Below are 22,450 nucleotides of genomic sequence, written 5' to 3'. Positions count from 1 at the left end.
ATTGAAAATCAATGAACTTTCCTGTATTAAATCAAGCAGATATTTTATACGGACGCATCAAAAAAATTTTGGTTATGTTCGTCTATGATAGAAAGGGGTAGAAAAATCCATCCCTGCTCCTTGCTTCGCAAGAAACTTTTTCGATATTCATATCTTATAATAAAAAATTAATTTTGGATAACTTTATCCATTCTCAAAAAATCATCTTGAGATTTTTGTCACATATACTCATCAAGATGATTGTGTGCACAAACGCAGAAATAGTCGATATGTACTTTGTTTACGGTCTTTTTTTCCGTGAATTCAAATTGTCGTTAATATTTTGAACTAAATAATTATGGTAAGGGCGGCAAAGTTTGAATAGCCTACTGGCGGCAAATATGTAAATCCGCCACTGAGCTGTTGTAGGGAGTCCAAAGGACATCCAACAAAATCAGACGCAAACAATATTTTTATGCATATCGCTCAACAAATCGTGTCCATAAGTATTTACCAGCTAACAGTCAATTGGGGGGTTCTTTCAAGCAGAATATAATTTTCCCGCAGCGTTTTAGATTTAGCTCATTGTTATATAGCACAAATAGGGGTTCCTAACATAAATGACCTTCATCTAAATAATTCTGAATGTCTAGGTTGAAGGTACATAATGATTGGATAATGAATTCAGTTAAAATATCGGTCATAAATATCTTCCCGAATAAGTAATCGAAAATTGATGTACAAGGCTTTGGAGATATCTGTATTAAAATTTCTTAATGGAAAATAGGCCTACACTATTGCTAACGTAAGAGAAAAACCATTTTGAAATTGAATTATAAATATAAATGCCTCTATTTAGATAAAATTACAAATTGAAAAAGTTACTATTGAATTTCCATCCGTGACCGCACCACACAAATAAATATTTAGAAATGCCTTCATCGACTTTTCCTTGGAAATATCCTTATTCTTCAAACAGTGCTTTTCTGTTTTTTTCGCAATATATTTCTCGCTCTTTTTCAGTATTTTTTTGCGAATTATTATGATAAAAACATCGTAAAAATTCTGAGACTGTTTTAACAATATTCTTCCCTTATACTTAATAAGTAGGTCAATATAAGGATTACAATGAGTAATCAACAATTTTCCAAAATTCTACTGGATTAAGTGCGTCGTTTTTGTCTCTGTCCATGTTCATTGTAACAATATTCAGCCAAATTGCAGAGGATGTTTATTACAATTTAAAACTAAAACGGAGTTTTAAAATTTTAACAATTCTTTTATAGTTCCCGTAGTACAACTTTTAGCAACCACCTAATGAGAATTTTCCCGTTTGAATTTTTTTTAATTTGGATTCTGGCACATCGGACATATGAAAAGATGTTCAATGTTCAATTATATGATGAATTTCATGCGAAAAAAAGTCCATGAGAAATATTAATTAATCATGTCATATTCCACGTATTCATTTCGCAGTATTTTTCTCACTCGTATTGGGCACCCAAAATGAAAAATCGGATTTTGTAAAAAGTGCAGGTTGATTGTGAAAAACTCGCTCCATTTACAGATAGATAGATCATTTTCACCTTCTAAAAACCATGCAGTTTTTTAAATTCGATAATACGATCCTGTATAGTGTATACCAATAAATGTTTGTTGTTACTTAGAGACATTCTTCCAACTAAACGCTCAACAAGAATAACGATGAATATGAACACGAATTTGAAATACGAATCCGTTTTCGTCTCAGACATGGAACGGGATATTCAAAACTATGCAGATTCTGCAGAATATGAAACAAATTTTATTCGAGTTCAAAGATTACAAATCAGTGCCAGACGAAAATTTCAAATGGAAGTGAGTTGAACAAATTAAAATAGTGTCAATGAAAATATTCATTTGCTATGGTAGCAGGTATAGAGATTTTCTACCTTGTAATAGCTTTACCTAAATAAGAGCGCGTTGTTTGGCATGATGCATATAGGCTTACTTAAATTTTACCAGCTTCCGAAGAAAAAGAGTAAAAATTTATAAAATTATTAAGATATTTGTGTAAAACTTGAGGAGTTTTTGCTCAACATATAAAAGATGAATGAAATAGGCCTACTATCAAATAGGTACTCGACCCACTTTGTTGATTTTAGCAGGGTCCAAAAATTATCTCAGTAGAGTTGCCAACATTATGCCAAAGATTTAAAATATAATTTTAAGTTTTTACTTCCAGCTTATTTAGTTGTGTAACGGTGATTATCTTCATATGACAAAGTTTTTTCAGATACATAAAGGGTTTAGTGAAGATATTTTGTGTGTAAAACTTCACTCTTCGTCTAACTCCGGAAAGTGAAAAAATAAAAAAATACTCTGCTTTGGGATTGGTGAACGTATATATACGCCGCTCAAAAATTGGAGTGGATATTCAAGCAGCATTTTAGTAAATTCATTTCACTATTCACTCGTCGATTGATCCATAATCAAAAACACTTTTTATCATTTCCTTTTTTCCATTCAGCGTCTTAATCCAAAAATAAAAGTTTTGTCCTATCATTACAATCTGACATTCTTGTTTTCAGTAAAAGCATCAACATGATATACCTCCTACTGATTTCGGTGATAATTCTTCTTTTCTATTGTTATTGTGTGAAGACATTCAGCTACTGGAAGAAGAAAAAAGTTCCTTTTCGAAGACCTCTACCCATATTTGGTAACATCATGAAAGTCGCTCTAGGAAAGCAACAGATAGGCACAGCTATAAGAGAAATATACGATTCGTATGATGAAACTGTTCCCTATTTTGGAATGTACATTTTTCACAAACCATTCCTGGTTATACGAGATAAAGAATTATCCAAAAAAATTTTGATCAAGGATTTCAATGTTTTCCAAAATAGACCACTTTACCACAATGTAAAAATAGATCCAATGGCAGCTAACGCCATGTTCATAATGCGAGGTGAAGAATGGAAAACGCTAAGAAATAAATTGTCCCCGATATACACAAGTGGTAAAATGAAGAAAATGATGCCTCTCATTACGGGAATCGCCAAACAGATGGAAATCTACGTGGATACCTTAACCGATGGACAAGAGATTGACGTGAGAGATCTTGCCAATCGATATTCCTTAGACGTTATATGCTTGTGCGCCTTCGGTATAAACTCCAACAGTTTAATACAAAAAGACAATGAAATAAAAAAGATAGCAAATAAAATGTTCGACCTGAGAAGCATCAAGAGAAGTTTTGCCATTGGTTCTTATTTCTTTTGTCCTCTGATGGTAGAGCTCTTCAAATTAACATTCTTGGATAAAGAGAGCACAGATTTTTTTGTGGACATATTCAAAACTTCCTTTGAACAAAGAAAAAATTCAACCCTACAAAAGAACGATCTCATCGACTTGATGTATAAAGTCAAACTTGAAGAAGCAGGAAATGATTCATTCAAATTCGGTAAGGTCCAAATCTATATTTGATAAATATAAAACTTAAAGGTGGACATCTCAATTTTTTTCAGATGATCTCAAAATATGTGCGCAAGCAATTGTCTTTTTCACTGCAGGCAGTGAGACTACAGTTGGAACTTTATCTTTTTGTTTATATGAATTAGCCATGAATCCATACATACAAAACACTCTCAGGGACGAAATACGACAGAATATGGATTCAGAAGGGAATATATCCTATGAGGCATTATTCGAAATGACGTACTTAGATTTAGTTATTAAAGGTAAGAGTTACTTTCATCAGTTAAAGTTATCATTTCATCTTCACTCAGCACTAACCTGTACAATCAATGCGATGGAACCTAACCAAGAAAGCAAATATTATAGAGTTGACTCTATAATTTTTGCAAGAAAGTATTGTGGTCTTCATAGACGAAAACAGCAGATCATGCAAGTAAACAGCGCCAGCGTTAACTACATATAATATTCCAAATCGATTTCAATATAGCATCCTGTACACATAAGAAACCGAGTGAAAAAGTAGTTTGAAACATCCTTTATACAGGGTGTTTCAAAAATTATAGAAAACTGAAAAATAATTTCAACTGAACTTAAGCATGCATCTTTCAATTTTACACCAAAAAGGTACTCTTTGTAAAACTCGATACTGTGTAATTTCCGACTTCAAAGTAGTAATTCAGTAATTCAATCAAAATTCACCCAAAGTAGGTATATTTTACAGTTGCAGTCACCATGTATAAATATATTCATTTTTCATTCAAGACCACAACACAAAAGTTCTTTCGCTTCTGCTTTTATGATACCTAATCTTTCAGAGACGCTGAGGAAGTATCCTCTGACCCATTTGCTTATGAGATATGCCGAAAGGGATTACACATTCGAGGAAACAGATTTACAGATAGAAAAAGGAACACCTGTCCTTTTGTCGATGACATCTCTTCACTACGACGAAAGATACTTCCCGGAACCAGACAAGTTTGATCCTGAAAGATTCAGGGAAGAAAATGCAAAAGAATTTCAATATGTATATATGCCCTTTGGAGAAGGCCCAAGAAAATGTATAGGTAATATCATAACTCTACCTCAGTAGATTTTTTAATATTTCTAAGATCGTTTCTTCATTTGTCGGAGCTCTCTATCGACAAGTTGACTCAAGGTACCTACACAGATAGGTACGGCAGTTTCCAATCAGCCGGGCCTGACTTATACATGGTGTTCTACAAGCTCTATGACAAACTTTGACAGATGGTAGCTGTGCTTATTCTGAACATTTTTTTCCTATGAACATATATCCGATTCGTCTTTGTTTAGAAGATACAAGCATTTGAAAAATCATATTTTTATGTTCAAATGGTAATAATCAATGGAAATTTTGGGACTATAAAAATTGTTCAAAGTATCTACCTTCGGCTCAAATGCAAGCTTCACATCAACGAACTAAAAATTAGGTGGATTAGATATGGGTCGTTTCGTATTTGGTTTGCTGAATCTTGAAATATATCAAGTAATTGTTAATGAGATTAGATTTCAACATGAAAAACAAGCTGCTTCATATGACACCATAAATAAGAATCTGAGGGATTTAAATTAGGTGAACGAGATGGCCATTGTATTGGTCCTCCTTCACCTATACATTCATTCGGGAAATTTAGCCAACTGACTGCTTGTCCCTCTCTATGTATAGTGGTGCACCATCGTGCTGATACCACATATTTTCAACAATGTTAAGCTCTAATAAGTTATCAATGATGTCAAAAAGGTTGTGCTCCAAAAAAATTTTATACAAATCTGCATTTAAACGATCATTTATAACATGAAAACACAGAAACGCTGCTGACATCGTCTTTGTCTAATGACACATGGATTCTGCAGTGCCCATACATGTTTATTATGATTATTGTTGATACCATCCTCAGTGAAACAAGTGTTAAATGAATAATTGAAATAACGTCAATTACCATATCAATTATTTTCTGTCAGCCTACTTAACCAAAACATGAAAAAAAACTTTTTCAAATGCTTGTTACTCCTAAACGAAAACGAATCGGACCTATGTTCATAGGAAAAAAAATGGTCAAAAGTAGCACATCTACCTTCTGTCATAGAGCTTGTAGAACACCCTAGCCAGCCGATAAATGAGCCATATGCAATGCAGTCAGTTTCATCTTAACAAATTTTGGTTTCTGTTATTCCAGGTTTTATGATAAATAGTTTAAATTCACGTCTTATTTATGCGTTCTACCTTGGTGGAAAACCGATATTTTCTATTTCACGTAGTACAATACGAGAGATGATGACTATTAGGTATTCTTGACGAATTTATTCGTTATTTCTTGAATTTTATGGAGTATCTATACGTCGTAACAGTTATAAATTCTCCACCCCTTTCAATAACTTAATAACTTCAAAGTTACTACCCATTACATTGATATAGTATCTTTTGTTGATTCAATACACAGGGTCGGCAGAATGTCGTTTGCCATACTTGGGGCTCCTACAGAAAGATCATCGGCATCTCTTGATTCGCATAACTGAATCTATTCTAACGACCTGAAGCCTTCGGTTTCAATTTAGGTCATTTTAGACAAATCCAAGTAGCCCAATAATGAGGCACTGAACTGACTAATCTGTCCGCCCATGATGAATATTCACGAGCCGCCACTAGGCTCTACATATCTGATTTCGGACGATCGACAGGGAACTAATAATTATATTTTATTTTTCAGGTGACAGATTCGCACTTTTATCAATGAAAATAGCCGTTTTTATGTTCTTAAAAAATTACGAAATAACGCCTTGTAATAAGACGGAAGTCCCAGTGGAACAGAGTAAAACTGCATTTTTTATCATACCTGAATCTGGAAGTATATTTTTGAATGTAAGAAAAATTGAATAGAATAAACTGTTATTTTAATAAAAGGGTGGTTTTTGAAAATTATATCCAATTCGGAAATAAAAATTTATTGTAAATTATAACCGTAAAGTTACATTTTGGATCGAGCTAGCCTCGCACCATCATTTGACCCAAAGAAAGCAATGTGATATATCCCACCACATTTGTTCTGGCAATAATGGAGAGGTAATTGGAGTTGTATTGTTGCCTGATAGATGGCGCTGGGCTGGGAGAGTACTCATAACATCCTAGTGCTGACATTCAATGTATTCCGTCGGTTCCTCGTCTTTTCTATCAGGATAAGGGTTATGTTGCTCTGATGAGGTCAAATAAGGCGGAAACCATGGTCAGCATCTATTCATCTTCGATAGAATGGTCTTGATGCTCCGAATGATGGTGTGAGGCCAGTTAGTTCGTACAATTTGTGACATCCAGTTGCAGGAAAGTCCACTGAGATTTGATACCTCTTCAAAATTTAAAACTGTCATTTTTTAATGGAAAAATGGAGGATCAACATTTTTATGGAGTATTAAATCTTAACAAATTTCTTACAACTGGACGTGAATTGATTAATATAATCACAAAAATCAATAAATATACAAAATAATAATTTACAAAATGAATACTTGTTGAGTTTTCTGTCACAGAATCAGCTGGGAAGAAGTTTCTATTTGATGACAGCTGGAAATAAAAATTTAATGAGTACAACAAACAATTATGAAGGTTCAGTGAAGAAGCTCATCTGAGTATTCTCCATTTTTGGAAAGTTCTACGTGGGCTGAAAATATATGATGCCTTTTGGGGCACCCCATATTTATTTACAGGTTGTCCCAAATGTAGTGGTCAATAATTAACCAGCATATTTTATGATCAAAAATTATTGGAATTACCCACAATGTTTTTGATCATAAAATATGGTGGTGTTAACCATTAATTCTTAGATTACATTATCATATTTGAATTAATGATGTGCTAGAGTAAATACAGCCAAAATGCTTTCAATTGTACCTCACAATTGAGCAATATTTCAAACTTTTACAAACATAATCATTCATGCTCCCTCCATATTAATTCACACAAAGCTTGAAAAGTCGCGAGAGCAACGTGAAGGAGCACCAAGGAAGGCTTGAGAGTACAAAAAAAAAATAAAGTAGAATAGAATAGTGGAGAAGAGTAGAGTACCTATAGTAAAGAAAACAGAGCAGGGAAGAGTAGGGTAGAGTTGATTTGAGTGACTTGGAATGGAGTGGAATATAGGGGATTCAAGCAGACTAAAGTGGAGAAGTAAAGTTGAGTGAAGAAAATTCCTCCCGGGGAGCAGGCAGGCACTTCTAGTAACATAACCATTAATCACCTTTTCAAATGGTCCTTCAGCTGTTGATCTCCAACTAAGTTACTATCACAGAGAAAACAGGAATACGATGCGCAACCTAAATGGGATTGTTCATGTTCGAACAATTCCTCATCCGAAAGAAAACATAAACTACAGTGAGCACATTTCTTCAAATGGAATTGGGTGGGTTCATTCAGAGTATCTGTGTCAGCACATTCCTCTTGGCATATTTCAGACAAACAATTACCAACGATATGACTTTTAGAGATGATACTTTCTTTAAAGCACTCATTACTAATTATATCTGCAGCTGTCATTGTCACTAAATCATCTGCGCCTTCAGAACATTCTATGTTATCTTGATCAAGATCCTGCAGAAGAATATTTGAGCTTTGAAGTTGTTGTAATAGTGCTGAATCAATATTAATAGTCTCTGATGGGAATTTAGGATCAGAAAATGTGACCTGTGAAAATATTGAGATTAAACAAAGCAAAATTTGATTTTTCATTCAAAAGCATCAAAGAATATACCTTTATTTCTGAATATGAAGGAGTGTCCTGCTCTTCTAAAACTTGATTATCACAAGCAATTTCATTCACAGCCATTTCTACTGCAGCAGCAAGAATATTGGTAATTCTTTTAGCTTTGCTTTGATTCGCCTTTTTTTCTCTGTTGCTGAAGTGTATTTTCTTCTCATGGCATTTTTTATGAGCAGCAGTTCTGAAGTGTTTCTCACAGTAATCACATTTATGAGGTTTTGATCCTTAAAAGGTTAACAATTGAAGTCAATAATTTAGTTATGACCTGTTAGATTGAGAACATTCTAAGTTACGTAAGTTACGAGAGTGGCGAGAGTGAATATACTTCCTAAGCAAAAAAACTTTGTAACTAATTCGAAAAATCTCCCAATCCAATCTAAATTTTTATAAATCAACTTATAATTACCAGTGTGCACATTCATATGCAATTTTTTGCTGGAATTCGAACTGAAAAATGAATTGCAGACTTCACAAACGAAATTTTTAGTAGCACTTGGATTGTGTGTTCTTTGATGAGCTTCAAGTGTCGATTTCAATGTAAATCTTTTATCACACTCATCACATGCAAATGGTTTTTCTCCTGTATGTGTTCGCAAATGACGCGCCTGAAAAATTGAAGTAAATTAGTGTTCCCACCTATTATATAATGAAAAGATCCACTTACTAAATCTGAGGGTTTCTTGAACTCTTTCTCACAAAACTTGCATTTATATAGACCATTTTCGTTCTTATGGTCTGAGTTTACATGTTTCATATAAAAACCTCTACTTCCAAATTCCTTACCACAATAAACGCAATGGTATTTTTTGGTAGGACTCTTTTTTTTCTCAATCACCTCTTCATCTTCAACATGAATTTTTCTTCTCAGTATGTTTATATTCCTACTACACTTTTTGTGAGTTGTTGAAACATTATTCTTTTTCAAATTTGATTTCATACAAACATGAGTTTGATATGGTTCCATACTGTCAAACATCTTTTTACAAACTAAACAGTGAAGCATACTTGAATTAACATTTTCCAGTGCCTCACTTGTAGTGTTGAGTAAATGAAGATTATTCTCAATGTTAGTGTCAGCTTTCTCTAATATTTCAATTAATGCATTACCCTGAGATTCATTGACATTGATTGTATTTGAATTAATTTCTGATCTACTTTCGAAATTCATTTGTGTGCTCGGATACAGTGATATATTATTGGATAAGAAATTATCCCCAATATCATTCTCCATGCAACTTTCAAGGGATCCCAGAAGAGGGCTGTCTCTATTTTCATGCAATGAAGAGTTTTCAGCCACAACATTTAAAACTGGGTCAAATGATTTTTCACCAAATTCTTGTGTATATTCATCCGCATTTCCAGAACATTCAGCTCCATGCGAAGCTTCAACATTAAAGGCTTGGATATTGAATATGATTGGAGATTCCTCATTCTTGTCATTAGTAGTATCGAGTATGATAGCATTGTTTGACTGAAAGATAATAATTGAAGATTTTTTAATGAATGGAAAAAGTAACCGGCATGCAGGCAATTATTGATTTCTGAAAAAAATCTGAAAATTGTCTGCATGCTGTTGATTATCCAATTTATATTTAATTTGCAGACAGTAAACTATATTCTTAATTTTTTTATGAATTTTAATTCTACTTAGTGTTTGACTACTTTTACATACCTGCAATTTCAAATGTGACATAATGTAATTGTTTAATAACTCCCCATTTTGTAATTCTGGGCAGTTTATTAATATTGTTTGAATATTCGAATTTTGTTCTGAATCAAAAACTGCGGTAGAATCTGGAATGTCAACTTCTTCATTCATGTTCTGTACCGATTCTACTACTGAATTGGTTAGAACATCAGTGTTCTGTATGTTGAAAGAATCCTCGAAAACTATGTCATTTGAATCCATTCTCAATATGGACTGTTTGTCAAATATATTATTAAGAGAATTATTTGTAGGAATACTTTCTTCTTCGACAAGTACATCATACCCAACATGTTTATTGTCCTAAAAATAATATTTCATATATGTTTTATGCAGAACCTCTGAAGTCTTATATCGGTTTTGTATATGAAATTGAAAGCAGTAGTAATGAATGCATCAGCCAATCAAAAAGTCCATATCACAGATATATGTGATGGATATCAGTATATCAGTTATTCAACTGAACTGATGGAAATTTGCCTTGTCGTTCTTTTCCAGGGCGAGGAGCGTTTCCCCCACCATTATTGGCCAATTGGGGCAATTTGGTTGAGTTGAATACCTATCATCATCAACGTCGCCTTTTTCGAGCTATCGAGCCCAATTTTGGCAGTATACACTATGATGAGAATTCTATTGATTTTGGTGGAAATCGGAAAAACGGTTTTAGTTGTTTCAATTTTCGAAAAAATAGTTTTGGTCTCGCTAGAGTTCGCAGTTTTGAATCTAACAATGTGAAATTTTGCATGTTGGTGCTCATTTGAAGAGTGAGGAAGCCTAGCGATTTATGTCAGTATCAATCCAGCTATTTTAAAGCTTTTTTAAATTCCCGGATTTTCGGGAAATTATATCTACCAATTTTCAGATCCACTTTGATGGTAGACCTACTCTTCCTTCCTTTCGTTTATTTTCAAGATGAAATAAAAAGAATGTTGGAAACCCACCTGAATTTCTTGCCTCTCCTGGGTATGTTTTCTGTACATAATCCAACTTTTGAATTTTTTTCTGCAACAAGGACAATCATATAGTTTTGAATCATCATGAATTGTTGAAACATGTTGTTCCAATAATGATTCATTTTTGAATTTTTTGTCACACAAATGGCAATTGAAGTCTGAGTGGCTTTGCATATGCTGCTTCAAAGTATGGGAAGATGTGAATAATCTGTAAGGAGAAAACAACATGAAAAATAACAAACCTTATGAAAAATATGAGAAGTTTCTCATGGTTTACATTTGTTCAGATGGGTTATTTCAATCTGATAATGATAATCAATCATTGTTGAAATTTTACCTTTCACATACTGGACACTTGGATGCTTTTTCGTCTGTGTGTAAGCGCATATGTTGACTAAGATTTTCTTTCTTCGAAAATGATGATGAGCACAATTGGCATTTTAAAGGTTTGTCCGAAATTATTGTATGTCTATTTATTGGGGAATCTGAAGGTACTAAAAATATAAGGATTATGTTATACAAAATATTGTAACATAATGAATTTACCACCTGCAATGTCAAGGCAATCTTGTTGTTTCACTTCATTTTTGTTGATTTCATGCTTTCTGAAAGAAACAAATACATTAATAAAATTTTAATCTACTTTAGCTATTTGTGAACTTTAAGGGCGGAAATGTTCATCTTAGTACATAAATAGAATCCTAAGTAACATCTAGGAGAGTTCACGCTCTTGAAACAATATCATTATTGATTATGCTGCGAATCCATCAGCTCACTAAAGTGTGGCTTAAAAAGTGAGTTCTTTTTGTCATAAAAATGCTGCAATTATCATCCCTACAAGTTAACTTGATGCAATGAAATGTGGAGTACTGAAGTGTCCCCAAGTGTAACTATTGCTGCTTGTAAGTCCTGCATACAACAGCCCCATGGTGAATATTTCACCAGATGTTTAGATTTTCCATTGATACATAACCGCAAATTGCAAATTTGAGATACTGGGTGCTCAAAAACAACCCGGCAAAGGAACTTTGTATCAACTGACATGGCCTAAATCAAGGTACAAATTTTGGAAAGAATTGGTGATGAACTAACAACCACCAACCCTTATCATTATCAAAGGATATTTATAAATCTAACCTTCTCGTAGAACGTTTTATTATCATTATCAAAGGATATTTATAAATCTAACCTTCTCGTAGAACGTTTTATTTTGACAAGTTCTACCTTTTGTTAAAAAAAGACTAACTTAACACACTGTACATTCCAAAATTTGTATAGAGATGTTTTAATTGATCAATGCAATTAAAGAAAACTAAGGGGGTTTATTTGTATTTACCTTAAGTGAGCTTTCCATACTTTGGCTGACGCAATAACTTTAGAACATTTCTCACATTTTCTTCCTTTATGCACCTTCATATGTGATTGAAGGGTTGACTTTAGGGCAAATGAGCTACCACACTGGCACTGTAAATTTTCGTTTTCTATAGATTGAAGTTAATAAAATCACAAATTATTTACCTTGAATGGTTTTTCTTTTGTATGTGTCCGTATATGACGAATTAAATCTGATGGTTTTTTAGCTTCCTTATTACAATAAGAACAAATGTAAACCTTATTTGATCCATCAAATTTTTGCTTTAAAGAATACACTTTACAGTTTTCATTTGTTTCATTTTCCTTAGGAATATCATCAGGTGTGGGATTAACCGGATTTGAGGGATTTTCAATGACTTGATTTTCCTTTGATTCTGCAGCATTTCCTCCTAATTGTTTTTCTAGACTCTTCAACTGATCGATAACTGTAGTTATGTTGATTAAACCGAAATCCGAATGAATTTTTCTCATATGCCCATTCAGTGAAGCCAGTTTTTTGAAGATGCAGTCACATTCAGAGCATTTGAATGTTTTTTCTCCCTCTTCAGCTGCTGTATGTGTTTTTTGAACATGTACTTTTAAATTACCTTTCTGATGGAACTTTGCTGGACATAACGTGCAGCAAAATGGCTTTATACCAGAATGTTTCAATAAATGGATTTGGAGTGTTCCTTTTTGTGTGAAGCCTTTGGAACAAAGTTGACACTGTGGAAATATTTTAACTTTCATTCAATATTACAAGGACTACATAAGATTGATTTGATTGACACATAATCTTTTAAATATTAATGGAATTATTAACAAAATTTGAATTCTCACCAAATATGGACGTTCTCCCTTATGAATCCTCAAGTGTCTTTCAAGTAAAGACAATTTGAGGAAAGACTTATTACAAACATTACATTTATGCTTGTGCTCTTTTTGTGAAGCTTGTTCTTTTTTTGGTTTTTTCCCATTGAGAACAAGTTTTTTTACCTATAAAAATTATAAACCAGTCATAAGCATTAAGTTCATGAAGTTGAGCTATAAATATTAACTTTCGGTTTAACAAAACTCTGATTGCGGAATCTACGATTTGACAGTCACTCAATTTCCAAAACGAAATCCCTAGAGCCTTTTAATTTCTGAATATTTTGAAAAAGTAGCAATTGAGAATCGTTGAATGGATGTATGTAGATCTACATTTAATAAGAGAATGATATTCTGCATGCATGAATTATCGATTGAATACAAATTAATGTTTATCTGTAAATCAACCATTGATTCCCCAATCAAGCTTTATGAAAATCATATTATTAATATTCGAACCTTCAAATGACAGGCAATATGTTGATTCAACTGCTTTTCAGTAGAAAACTTTACTTTACAATATTTACAGATCAATTCATGTGATGGAGGTTCAACATCAACCTGTTTAATATGGCTTTTGATGTGTTTTTTCAGGTCATCCTAAAAAAATAAATCTCTCAATTGACGACTTTAAAGATGCATTTAATCAAAACTACCAGAATCCACCAGTCTATGCAAGAGGAACTTACCATACTATCAAATTCTGATGCGCATTCTGGACAAGTATGAAATTCTTCAACTTGATGTATAGCTAAATGTGACTTCAAACTAGCTGTTCTTTGGAATGATAACCCACATATAGGACACACTAATGACTTTCCATGTAGTGCCATATGTACTTTCAAATTATTTTCAAAATTAAAACCAGCATTGCATATAACACAATTGAAGAGCTTATCCTCCTGATGTGTTAATAGATGTTTTTTATATGTTTCCACCTGACTGAATGTTTGATAGCATTTTTTACACTCTAATTTATTGTTATCTTGGTGAGTTTTCTCATGCACAGTGTATAGATTTATATCGTTGAAAGAAGCATCACATTTTGGACATTTTATTACAGTATTTTCAGAAGAGACTTCATAGGGATCAAATTGATAATTTGAATGTACTGGCTCACTGAAATAATTTTATAGTGGACAAAATTGATTTCAAATTTTTGGTTTAATACTTACAGAACCAAATTTTGATTATTAACATGTTCCTCTTCCCCTTTACTAGGTGGAACAAGCTCTTGATTAGTAAGGGGCTTTTGATTACAAGATTCAGCAACATATAAATTTGGAAAATAGCCGGAAATGAGATTAGGGATGAAGATAGATTCATCGGCATTCAAAGGAAGGACAATATAAGAATTTATATCTTCCATTTGTGTTTCAGCAACAGACCTGAATCATTACAGTTTTTTAAAATAAGATATAATTTATACTATAAAACCCAATCAAAACAATCTAATTTATGCATAAAAATTTATGCATAATAAACGATAATAAACAACCTCTCTGATAATAAATCAAGAAGCAATGACACTTGCCCATAACCTGAATATGAAAATAGAGTAAATGGACTAAAAAAAGAGTAGTAGTTGTAGTACAGGCAGAAGTTCATCCATTTCATTTTTTCTTTTCACTCAGCCTATTGCAGGGTGTGCATTATGACTGAAGCAAAAATTATCAATAACTAGCAGAACTGCATAAATGAAATAAATTAAATTATCATCATTTGGCAGCTTAGAAAATCTGACAGTAGTTCACATGTCACGCAGTAGTCTTGTCTTTGTCGTAACAGCTGATTTCTGTCATTCTGTCAACAATTTCATTCTGCATTTTGAAATTAGAAGTGGCATGCATGTTACATAAACTTGAAATTGAATGCAATAGAAATTTTTTCTTACTGATACCTACTCTATTATGACTTCTCAAGCTATAAGAACTGGTGTGAAACACGTTAAACCAATTCTATCAGTAGATAGGGACGAAGCCAAAAAAAGAGTTCTGAATTTGTATAGGGCCTGGTATAGACAACTGCCATACATAGGTTAGTGCTCCTAAGAAAAACAACATAATGGTCATTCAACTTCATATTTTCAGTGAAAAGATACGATATTCCTAAAACGGAAGAGCAATGCCGTGATCAACTAAGATCCGAATTCATGAAACACAAGGATGTCAAAGATATACGAGTTATTGATATGTTGGTTATCAAGGTAAATAGGTTTCTTCAACCTATTGTGGAATTTATTTCAATACAGTCAATTCAGCCAGATTGTTAGGAACTCATAAAGGTACTATCAGCATTAATGAAGATGCACTGAATATCTTTCAGGCTGGATTGACTCTTTGATTGTCAATTTGAGGGTTCTTTAACACTATTTCTTTTTATAAAAGGGACAAATGGAGCTCAAGGAGACTGTGAATATTTGGAAGCAGAAAGGTCATATTATGGCTTACTTCAAAGATACAATTGAGCCTAAACCAAAAGATTTCTTGTCCAAGTTTTTATCTTAAAGAATATTTGTTGAGGTAATAGAAGGAATGTGAAGTAGAATATAATGTAACTCAAAAGGTACATTGTTTTATTTGTTTATGAATACACATCTGATTCATTTTCCAATTCATTCTTGATAAAAAAATAATTTGAAGTATTAACATGATCTGAGTACTTAAAAAATAATATCAATTTTACAAGGCTAACATATTCCAAATAACAAAGTCAACAATCCTATAGATATAATTCAATTGAAATTGAAAGGTTTGTTCCTTGTAAATCTATTAATCAAATCGAATGCCCATTTAGGCTGATCATGAGGTACCATATGTCCAGCATTTCTTACTAGTACCTCTGTTAAATTTCCAGCTTGCTTCACATATCCAGCTAAATCTGAATCAACATGCCATTTTAATCGTTTTGCTGTTTTATACTCATCTGCGCCGCTAAACTGAAGATTCTTTAGGTAATTTTCAGTCAAAGGATATGCAACAATTATATCCAACTGTCCATTGTATATCAAGACTCTGTAATAGTTCAATAATTCAGAGACCCATGGTGCAACAGATTGCATAACATCTTCCATTAGATTTACTTCTACTTTTGGATTTTCTGCTTGAAATTTAGTACCACCAACGTGTATGGCAGCATGTATGTCGTTTCTCTCCAAATAGGTAGCCAACAAGTCAAATTCTCGATCAGGTTCAACTGGGTATAAAAAGTTGAAGTAATTGTCGAATCCTGTTACATTTTTGAAGTAGGAAGTATGATTATTTTGATCTCCATTTAGTAAATTATCGAATAACTGGAAAGCTTTAACCCAATCTTTATTCTGGATGTATTTAATACCTTCTTGTTCATAGTTTTTAACATCAGCAAGTGCTTGGGTATCAATCAACCCAAGCTGATACAAATAATCACCATACTTCAATTGGTTTATAGGATCAGTGAGACCATTGCCGATAGCAAGACCCTGTAAATTTATTTTTACTTTTCCAGTTGGATTATTCTTATGAATTGCATAGGAAATTGCAGGTACATACTTTCCTCCATAAGATTCCCCTGTTACAAAAAATGGGTTGCTCTGTAGCTTTGGGAAAAGTAAAAAGAACTGTTCTAATGCATTATATAGATCTTCGCCTACTTGGGTTTCATTTTGGGCATACCCTCCTTCATTTGTGAAACTGAACCCTGTACCAACTGGACTATCTATGTAGATAACCGAGTGTGTCTGTGTCCATGAATATTGCCGCAATTTCAAACCATTCTTAGTTTTCACAGAAAAAGGACCATTTTCTGCAAATAATCCAATCATTGATGATGCACCAGGTCCTCCTTGTAACCATAATACCACTGGTGCATTTTCAAATTCATTTTCAGAAGGGAAGAACCAGAAGAATAGATTAGAATTATAAGGCTTGTTGACTGTGAAGTAACCAGAATAACTCTTTTTATTCTTAAATCCGTTAAAATGTACCTCAGAAGCAGCTAAGGCATCTTCTATTTTGTTTTCTTCAATTAATGGTGTTAAAATCAGTGGCTCACCCGGATCATCAGTAACATCTAATGGAAAGGGCTTCATTTTAGGGTAAAAATTCGGAAATGCTGTATGTGATCCATGAAATAATAGAATAATAACACCTAGGATGGACTTCATTCTTCTTGAACTGTTCAACAAAGAGACAATTATTCGTTTCGAATTTCTCTCAGATCTTCATGGACTCGGTAATACACTTATCAATAAAGGTCAATCGAAGTTCAATAACGAACAACGTTTGGTCAATGCGAACTCATACAAAAAAGCCGATTAATAAATAGATCACTATAATATGTTTGTTTATCAACAACATAGAGAATGTCTATGATCAACAACACGGATCGTTTTCACCATAGACTAATAATTAACATATTATAACAAGTCTATGGTTTTCACATGGGACCGGGAAAATATAATTTAACCTGATGATGCCTTGAAAAGTTTGTTGCATAAATATAAATAAAGAAAACTGCGTCGTGACTCTATAGTGCACGATTTAGTCAAAAGATGTCAAACAGTAAGGAGATCTGAAAAAATCATATATTCATAATTTTTTATTACTGACTGGACTCGCTCAGGGAGTAAATGAATAGTTGCGAAAATTCAGGGGGGATTCCTTGTTGAAAAAAATAATTTATGGCTTACATATGATTTTTTTTTCGAGCAGCCCTTCATGCTTAGATACAGATTCCTAAAAATTCAGTGAACTCTAAAAGAAAGGAGACCCATAGATGACACCTTCTAATTTTGACAATTTCGTACAAAAATCCTCAGATGAAAAATGACATTGTCCCCCCGAAAATTAGCGCTAGATCCGCCCCTAACATTGCAACCTTAAGGTCTATTCATAGCCTACTAGAGTTAGAATTTCTAGTAGGCTATGGTCTATTAATTACCAGCGCCTGTTTCGGTCGTGGTGCACCATTTGATGATATTCTTTTTGAGACTGGGATTGTCGGCTACCGCTTTCCAAGTCTTCTTTTCTAATTAGCATCGTATGAAGGTTTTCTCGATGGTCAGAGATGACCAAGCTCTCTGATTCCTAATTCTCTCATTGCCGGTACCTTCCCTGGGTACTCTTAAGAATAGTCTTAAGAAGCCTTATAAGGGCTAATCTATCTATCTGTAATAATAATTATATCGAGAGCTCTCCTCGTATTGTTCTGACTTGCGTTGACATACCAGACAAGTGCCTATTACCCTAAGTTATTATCGGTTTTACAATTATGACTTACATCCATCGCAGGCTTTTTGCGTGACACCCCTAAGTCCTTCCAGCTGGACCTCTGCCACTTCAGACTTACACTCTCTATATGATGTCTCCATTTAGAGATTTAGGATCTCATAGCTGGAAGTTTCCTAGCTTTCTACAGGATTTTTTAACGACGAACTAGTTAATTATGTCCATGAAAGTGTTTTGTTGTACAATATATGCCTCAATACGAAGTAATGATAGCTATTTTCGCCGTAATTCAGGAATACTAGTTTGCAGATAGACCTTATCTCTTTTTTTATCTGTTCATTACAAGTGGCGTGCATTGATGCATCATTCCAGAGCGAAAAGACTAGAATTATGGATGGTACGCTCCATAACTGGAATCGCCAATAGAGGGTCAAGTGTTTCAACTGTACACCCTGTTTCATTTGTCCCCGGTCTCCCCTAATGCTGGAAAAACTGCCTTTTTCATGCGATTTGTAGCAGATACAACATTTAAACGTCTTCCGTATATTTTATCCAGTACCAAAGAGTATGAACTCTTTATTCAATACCTATTCACTGTCTCCCACTCTACCAATGAAAATTCTGCAGTCCATTTGGAAAAAATCAATCTACTTCATTCATAAATTTCTATTTCTGTAATCTATTTCATTAACCAGGCATCTTATCGATTACTATTTCATTCTCCAGACATCTTATCGATTACTGTTGATTACTGTCACTTGATCAATCGATAATTCACATCAATGTTGCTAAATAATGACATATATACATATCGATACAAACGTCAATATTTATCTTCAATCGGGATCCACATGGATTAAGACAATTGTTCACGATAAAGATGAGCCATTTTCTTGATAGCAATGCAAATAATTCCCAGGTGATGCCGATTGTCTTATCTTCACCTATAAATTCCAATGAATAAAGTTATAGTCGAGCATTAACCTATTCCATGTGAAAACATCTAGATTTGAATAGCAAAGTTATATATCATGAATCTTCTGTTAGTACTATCTGTGCTTGTGGCAACTGTGGAGTTTGTTGCATGTACGTTCGGATTTCGTGATTTATACAAAGTGAAACCTGTTCCTCTGGAGGCAGATCAAGATCCCGGAGATCCTCTTATACTAACTCCTCTCCTAGATCAAGGATTGATCATTGAAGCCAGAAACCTATCAGAGGTACCCAAAGAACATTTTCTTGGAATAGAGAGTTACGCTGGATATTTCACAGTTGACGAAGAGCATAACTCGAATTCCTTCTTTTGGTTCTTTCCCTCTTCAGAAACCAACTATAAAAACTCTCCAGTACTTCTCTGGCTTCAAGGTGGACCCGGTGGTGCATCTACCTACGCCACTTTCACAGAAAATGGGCCTTTTGAAATGATAGGTGAAAAGAATATCAAGCTCAGAAACACGACATGGACAGCAAAACATTCTGTATTGTATATAGATAATCCAGTTGGTACAGGATTCAGCTTCACCAATAAGGGATGGTGCAGTAGCGAAGAAGAAATCGGTGAACATTTATACAGAGCTTTGATACAATTTTTCCAGCTGTTTCCAGAACTGCAGAACAACGATTTCTTCGTAACCGGAGAGTCTTACGCTGGTAAATATATTCCGGCAGTGTCATACACCATACACAGGAAAAATCAAGAGTCAGAGCAGAAAATAAATCTAAAGGGACTGGCAATCGGTAATGGATTGAGCGATCCGATCCATCAGTTGAACTACGGGGATTATTTGTATCAGAATGGTCTAATCGATTTCAATGCAAGAGAAATCATGAAGAATCTAGAGGCCAAAGTTGTGGAACTCGTAAAGGCTGAAAAGTACGATGAAGCTTTTGAAGTCTACGACACTATTTTGAACGGTGACTTAACCAAGTACCCAACAGCTTTCAAAAATGCAACTGGTTTCGATTACTACTATAATTACCTTAAGTCAAAGGGAAGCATTGATGATACCTATTCGGTTTTCATCCAGCAGTGTCACATTAGAAAAGCTCTTCATGTTGGAAATATGTCAGCGGTGTCTGACGACGAAGTGGAATCGTATCTTAAAAGAGATTTTCTCATAAGTGTTGCACCTTGGGTTTCAGAGCTTTTGAGTCACTACCGAGTGTTGACTTACAACGGACAATTGGATATTATCGTTGCTTATCCACTTACGGTCAATTATTTGAGGAATTTGAACTTCAGTGCATCTGAGGAATACAAGACAGCCAAAAGGTATGAGTGGAAAGTGGATGATGAAATTGCTGGTTACGTGAAACAGGCAGGAAACTTGACGGAAGTTTTGGTTAGGAATGCTGGGCATATGGTGCCATCTGATCAGCCTGTTTGGACTTTAGATTTAATCAGTAAATTTGTGAGGAATATACCATTACATTGATAGTTCGCCTTTTTGTTTCTACGAATCTCCATACCATAACGCCTTCACTATATTATAATTACCTGTTTTGACTGCCATAGTTGAGTAATTCAGCTGAAAATGATTTTCATGTTATTAGGTAACTGATGAGACTACTTCTAACCTATATAAATTATTTCATTTTCATATGTGATATCTACTGTCTTCTTCGACAATACTAATTTTAGATCTGAGTTCTAATATAACATACCTACATTTTGCAGCCATAATAATGTAAATGACAATGGATATTACATCTTGAACTGAATGAGATGCTATAGAGATTCAAACTGATATGAAAAACCAATGTTAGGGAGTAATCCAATTAGCCATTATGTTTCTTTATTCGTTCATATAGGAACAGGTGAAGCTGAGTTTTTTCTGCATGGGAATGCGATTTCTGTTTGAAAATTAAACGTGAATGTAATGAAAACATGGGGAGCTTTAATCAACATGGATAACCAACCCTCTTCATTATCTCTAGGGGAAAATATTTATTATGCCCCGAAAATTGCTAATGGAAGAAAAACTCTTCAAGTAATTGCTGTCTGGCGAACAAATAGATTTAATCTATGAATGAAAAAAGATAGAGTCCCATAAAAAATCCTTCATATTCCGTGGAAAATAAAAGTTGACCAAAGGTATTTCATATAAGGTTTTATGGGCTATCATAAAATGCTAGTCAATATCTTCGAAATCATAGAAGGGGGATTTCATTTGACTCTGTATTAAATATCAACATTTCTCTTCCAAGGTGAGGTGAAACACGAAAAAATTTTCATTTCTTTTATGTGAACAGTTAGAGGTATATCTGGAAACCTTATTTGATTTTGTGATCGAAGAAATAAAACTGCTACGTTATATCAAATAAGAGGAAAGTAAATCTTTGGTTGTAATTAGCCAGAGTTAAAATACAATTCATTCCTCCTCCCTGTCCTATAGATATTGAAGAATTTATTTCATATCGAATAATTCAATAGATATACTTTTTAAATCAATGTTATTTCAAATTAAATTAAAATATCATTTTTTTTATCCTAGAATGATTTCATTGTGCCTGTTTCAATAACTCACAATATTAGGTCCAACGGAAGTTATTATAATTCATTAATTATAATCTTATAAATGATCGCAACATTGCAGTCAATTTTGAAATCCTATGAGAACTAGCTCAGAACACTTTGGTAAGTAGTAGCACAGAATGTTGCAATCATATATAAACGCCCTGTATATCTATAAATCATTCTGAATCTGAACCTGAATTTTAGCGAACTTGTCAGGCGTAACATTTATTTAACATAGAAAAAACATTTGAAAGTTGTAATTTCAATCGATTTATGCCAATTAAACACGAAAATATTCACGTCAATTCAGGCATAAAACATTTTTTCTACAAGCGTGCGCGTTCAAACTTTTTCCCGCACGCATTCCAAGTTGCAAAGAGTCACTTTCCCAAAACGTGCGGGAAAAACGCCTGCTATTTCTTTCCCGCACGCATTTGGGTGCGGGAATGGATTAGCAGGGATTTTTCCCGCACGCAAATATTATAGAGTAAATTAAATTCTATCATGTTTCTATGCATAGAACGTCAACGATGAGAAACCCATAGTAATGACATGCAGAATTACGTCTGTCATTATATATGAATTAATCAAATGAGATATGATCTGTTTCGTGAAATGGATGTATTTATATATTTCAAGCG

The 22,450-nt window shown here is 33.7% G+C and overlaps 5 protein-coding genes across 6 annotated transcripts; 3 read left to right on the top strand and 2 right to left on the bottom strand.

The window, feature by feature from the left end:
• The first annotated feature begins 1,733 nt into the window (after positions 1–1,733).
• LOC123313431 (cytochrome P450 6k1-like) lies at positions 1,734–6,357 on the top strand. Its single transcript, XM_044898316.1, has 5 exons — positions 1,734–1,893; positions 2,550–3,424; positions 3,489–3,701; positions 4,254–4,502; positions 6,165–6,357. The coding sequence occupies exons 1-5, from the start codon at positions 1,865–1,867 to the stop codon at positions 6,332–6,334; spliced, it is 1,536 nt and encodes a 511-aa protein (XP_044754251.1). The 5' UTR covers positions 1,734–1,864; the 3' UTR covers positions 6,335–6,357.
• Positions 6,358–6,386: 29 nt separating this feature from the next.
• On the bottom strand, positions 6,387–14,620 carry LOC123313430 (zinc finger protein Xfin-like). Of its 2 annotated transcripts, XM_044898313.1 has the most exons (15): positions 14,261–14,620; positions 13,775–14,204; positions 13,545–13,685; positions 13,056–13,211; positions 12,381–12,941; positions 12,199–12,326; positions 11,412–11,467; positions 11,200–11,356; positions 10,851–11,070; positions 9,877–10,212; positions 8,869–9,675; positions 8,611–8,809; positions 8,196–8,428; positions 7,686–8,128; positions 6,851–7,012 (listed from the first exon to the last, which is right to left on the bottom strand). In XM_044898313.1, exons 1-15 carry the CDS (start codon positions 14,452–14,454, stop codon positions 6,973–6,975), a joined length of 4,101 nt encoding a protein of 1,366 aa, XP_044754248.1. In that variant the 5' UTR covers positions 14,455–14,620; the 3' UTR covers positions 6,851–6,972. The 2 variants fall into 2 exon arrangements, with proteins under 2 accessions (XP_044754249.1, XP_044754248.1); XM_044898314.1 differs by lacking the exon at positions 7,686–8,128 and having other exon boundaries at positions 6,387–7,012.
• Positions 14,621–14,886: 266 nt separating this feature from the next.
• On the top strand, positions 14,887–15,653 carry LOC123313001 (NADH dehydrogenase [ubiquinone] 1 alpha subcomplex subunit 6). Its single transcript, XM_044897655.1, has 3 exons — positions 14,887–15,122; positions 15,176–15,291; positions 15,473–15,653. The coding sequence occupies exons 1-3, from the start codon at positions 14,996–14,998 to the stop codon at positions 15,590–15,592; spliced, it is 363 nt and encodes a 120-aa protein (XP_044753590.1). The 5' UTR covers positions 14,887–14,995; the 3' UTR covers positions 15,593–15,653.
• LOC123312999 (venom serine carboxypeptidase-like) lies at positions 15,640–17,415 on the bottom strand. The gene has a single exon (XM_044897653.1). It carries the CDS (start codon positions 17,227–17,229, stop codon positions 15,820–15,822), a length of 1,410 nt encoding a protein of 469 aa, XP_044753588.1. The 5' UTR covers positions 17,230–17,415; the 3' UTR covers positions 15,640–15,819.
• A 1,709-nt stretch (positions 17,416–19,124) lies between these two features.
• On the top strand, positions 19,125–20,729 carry LOC123313000 (venom serine carboxypeptidase-like). Its single transcript, XM_044897654.1, has one exon. The coding sequence runs from the start codon at positions 19,324–19,326 to the stop codon at positions 20,725–20,727; it is 1,404 nt and encodes a 467-aa protein (XP_044753589.1). The 5' UTR covers positions 19,125–19,323; the 3' UTR covers positions 20,728–20,729.
• The last annotated feature ends 1,721 nt before the right edge of the window (positions 20,730–22,450 follow it).

The sequence above is a fragment of the Coccinella septempunctata genome, chromosome 5 (assembly GCF_907165205.1).
Source record: "Coccinella septempunctata chromosome 5, icCocSept1.1, whole genome shotgun sequence".
Classification (NCBI taxonomy): Eukaryota; Metazoa; Arthropoda; class Insecta; order Coleoptera; family Coccinellidae; genus Coccinella; species Coccinella septempunctata.
This window is presented reverse-complemented; position numbering and strand designations above follow the sequence as displayed.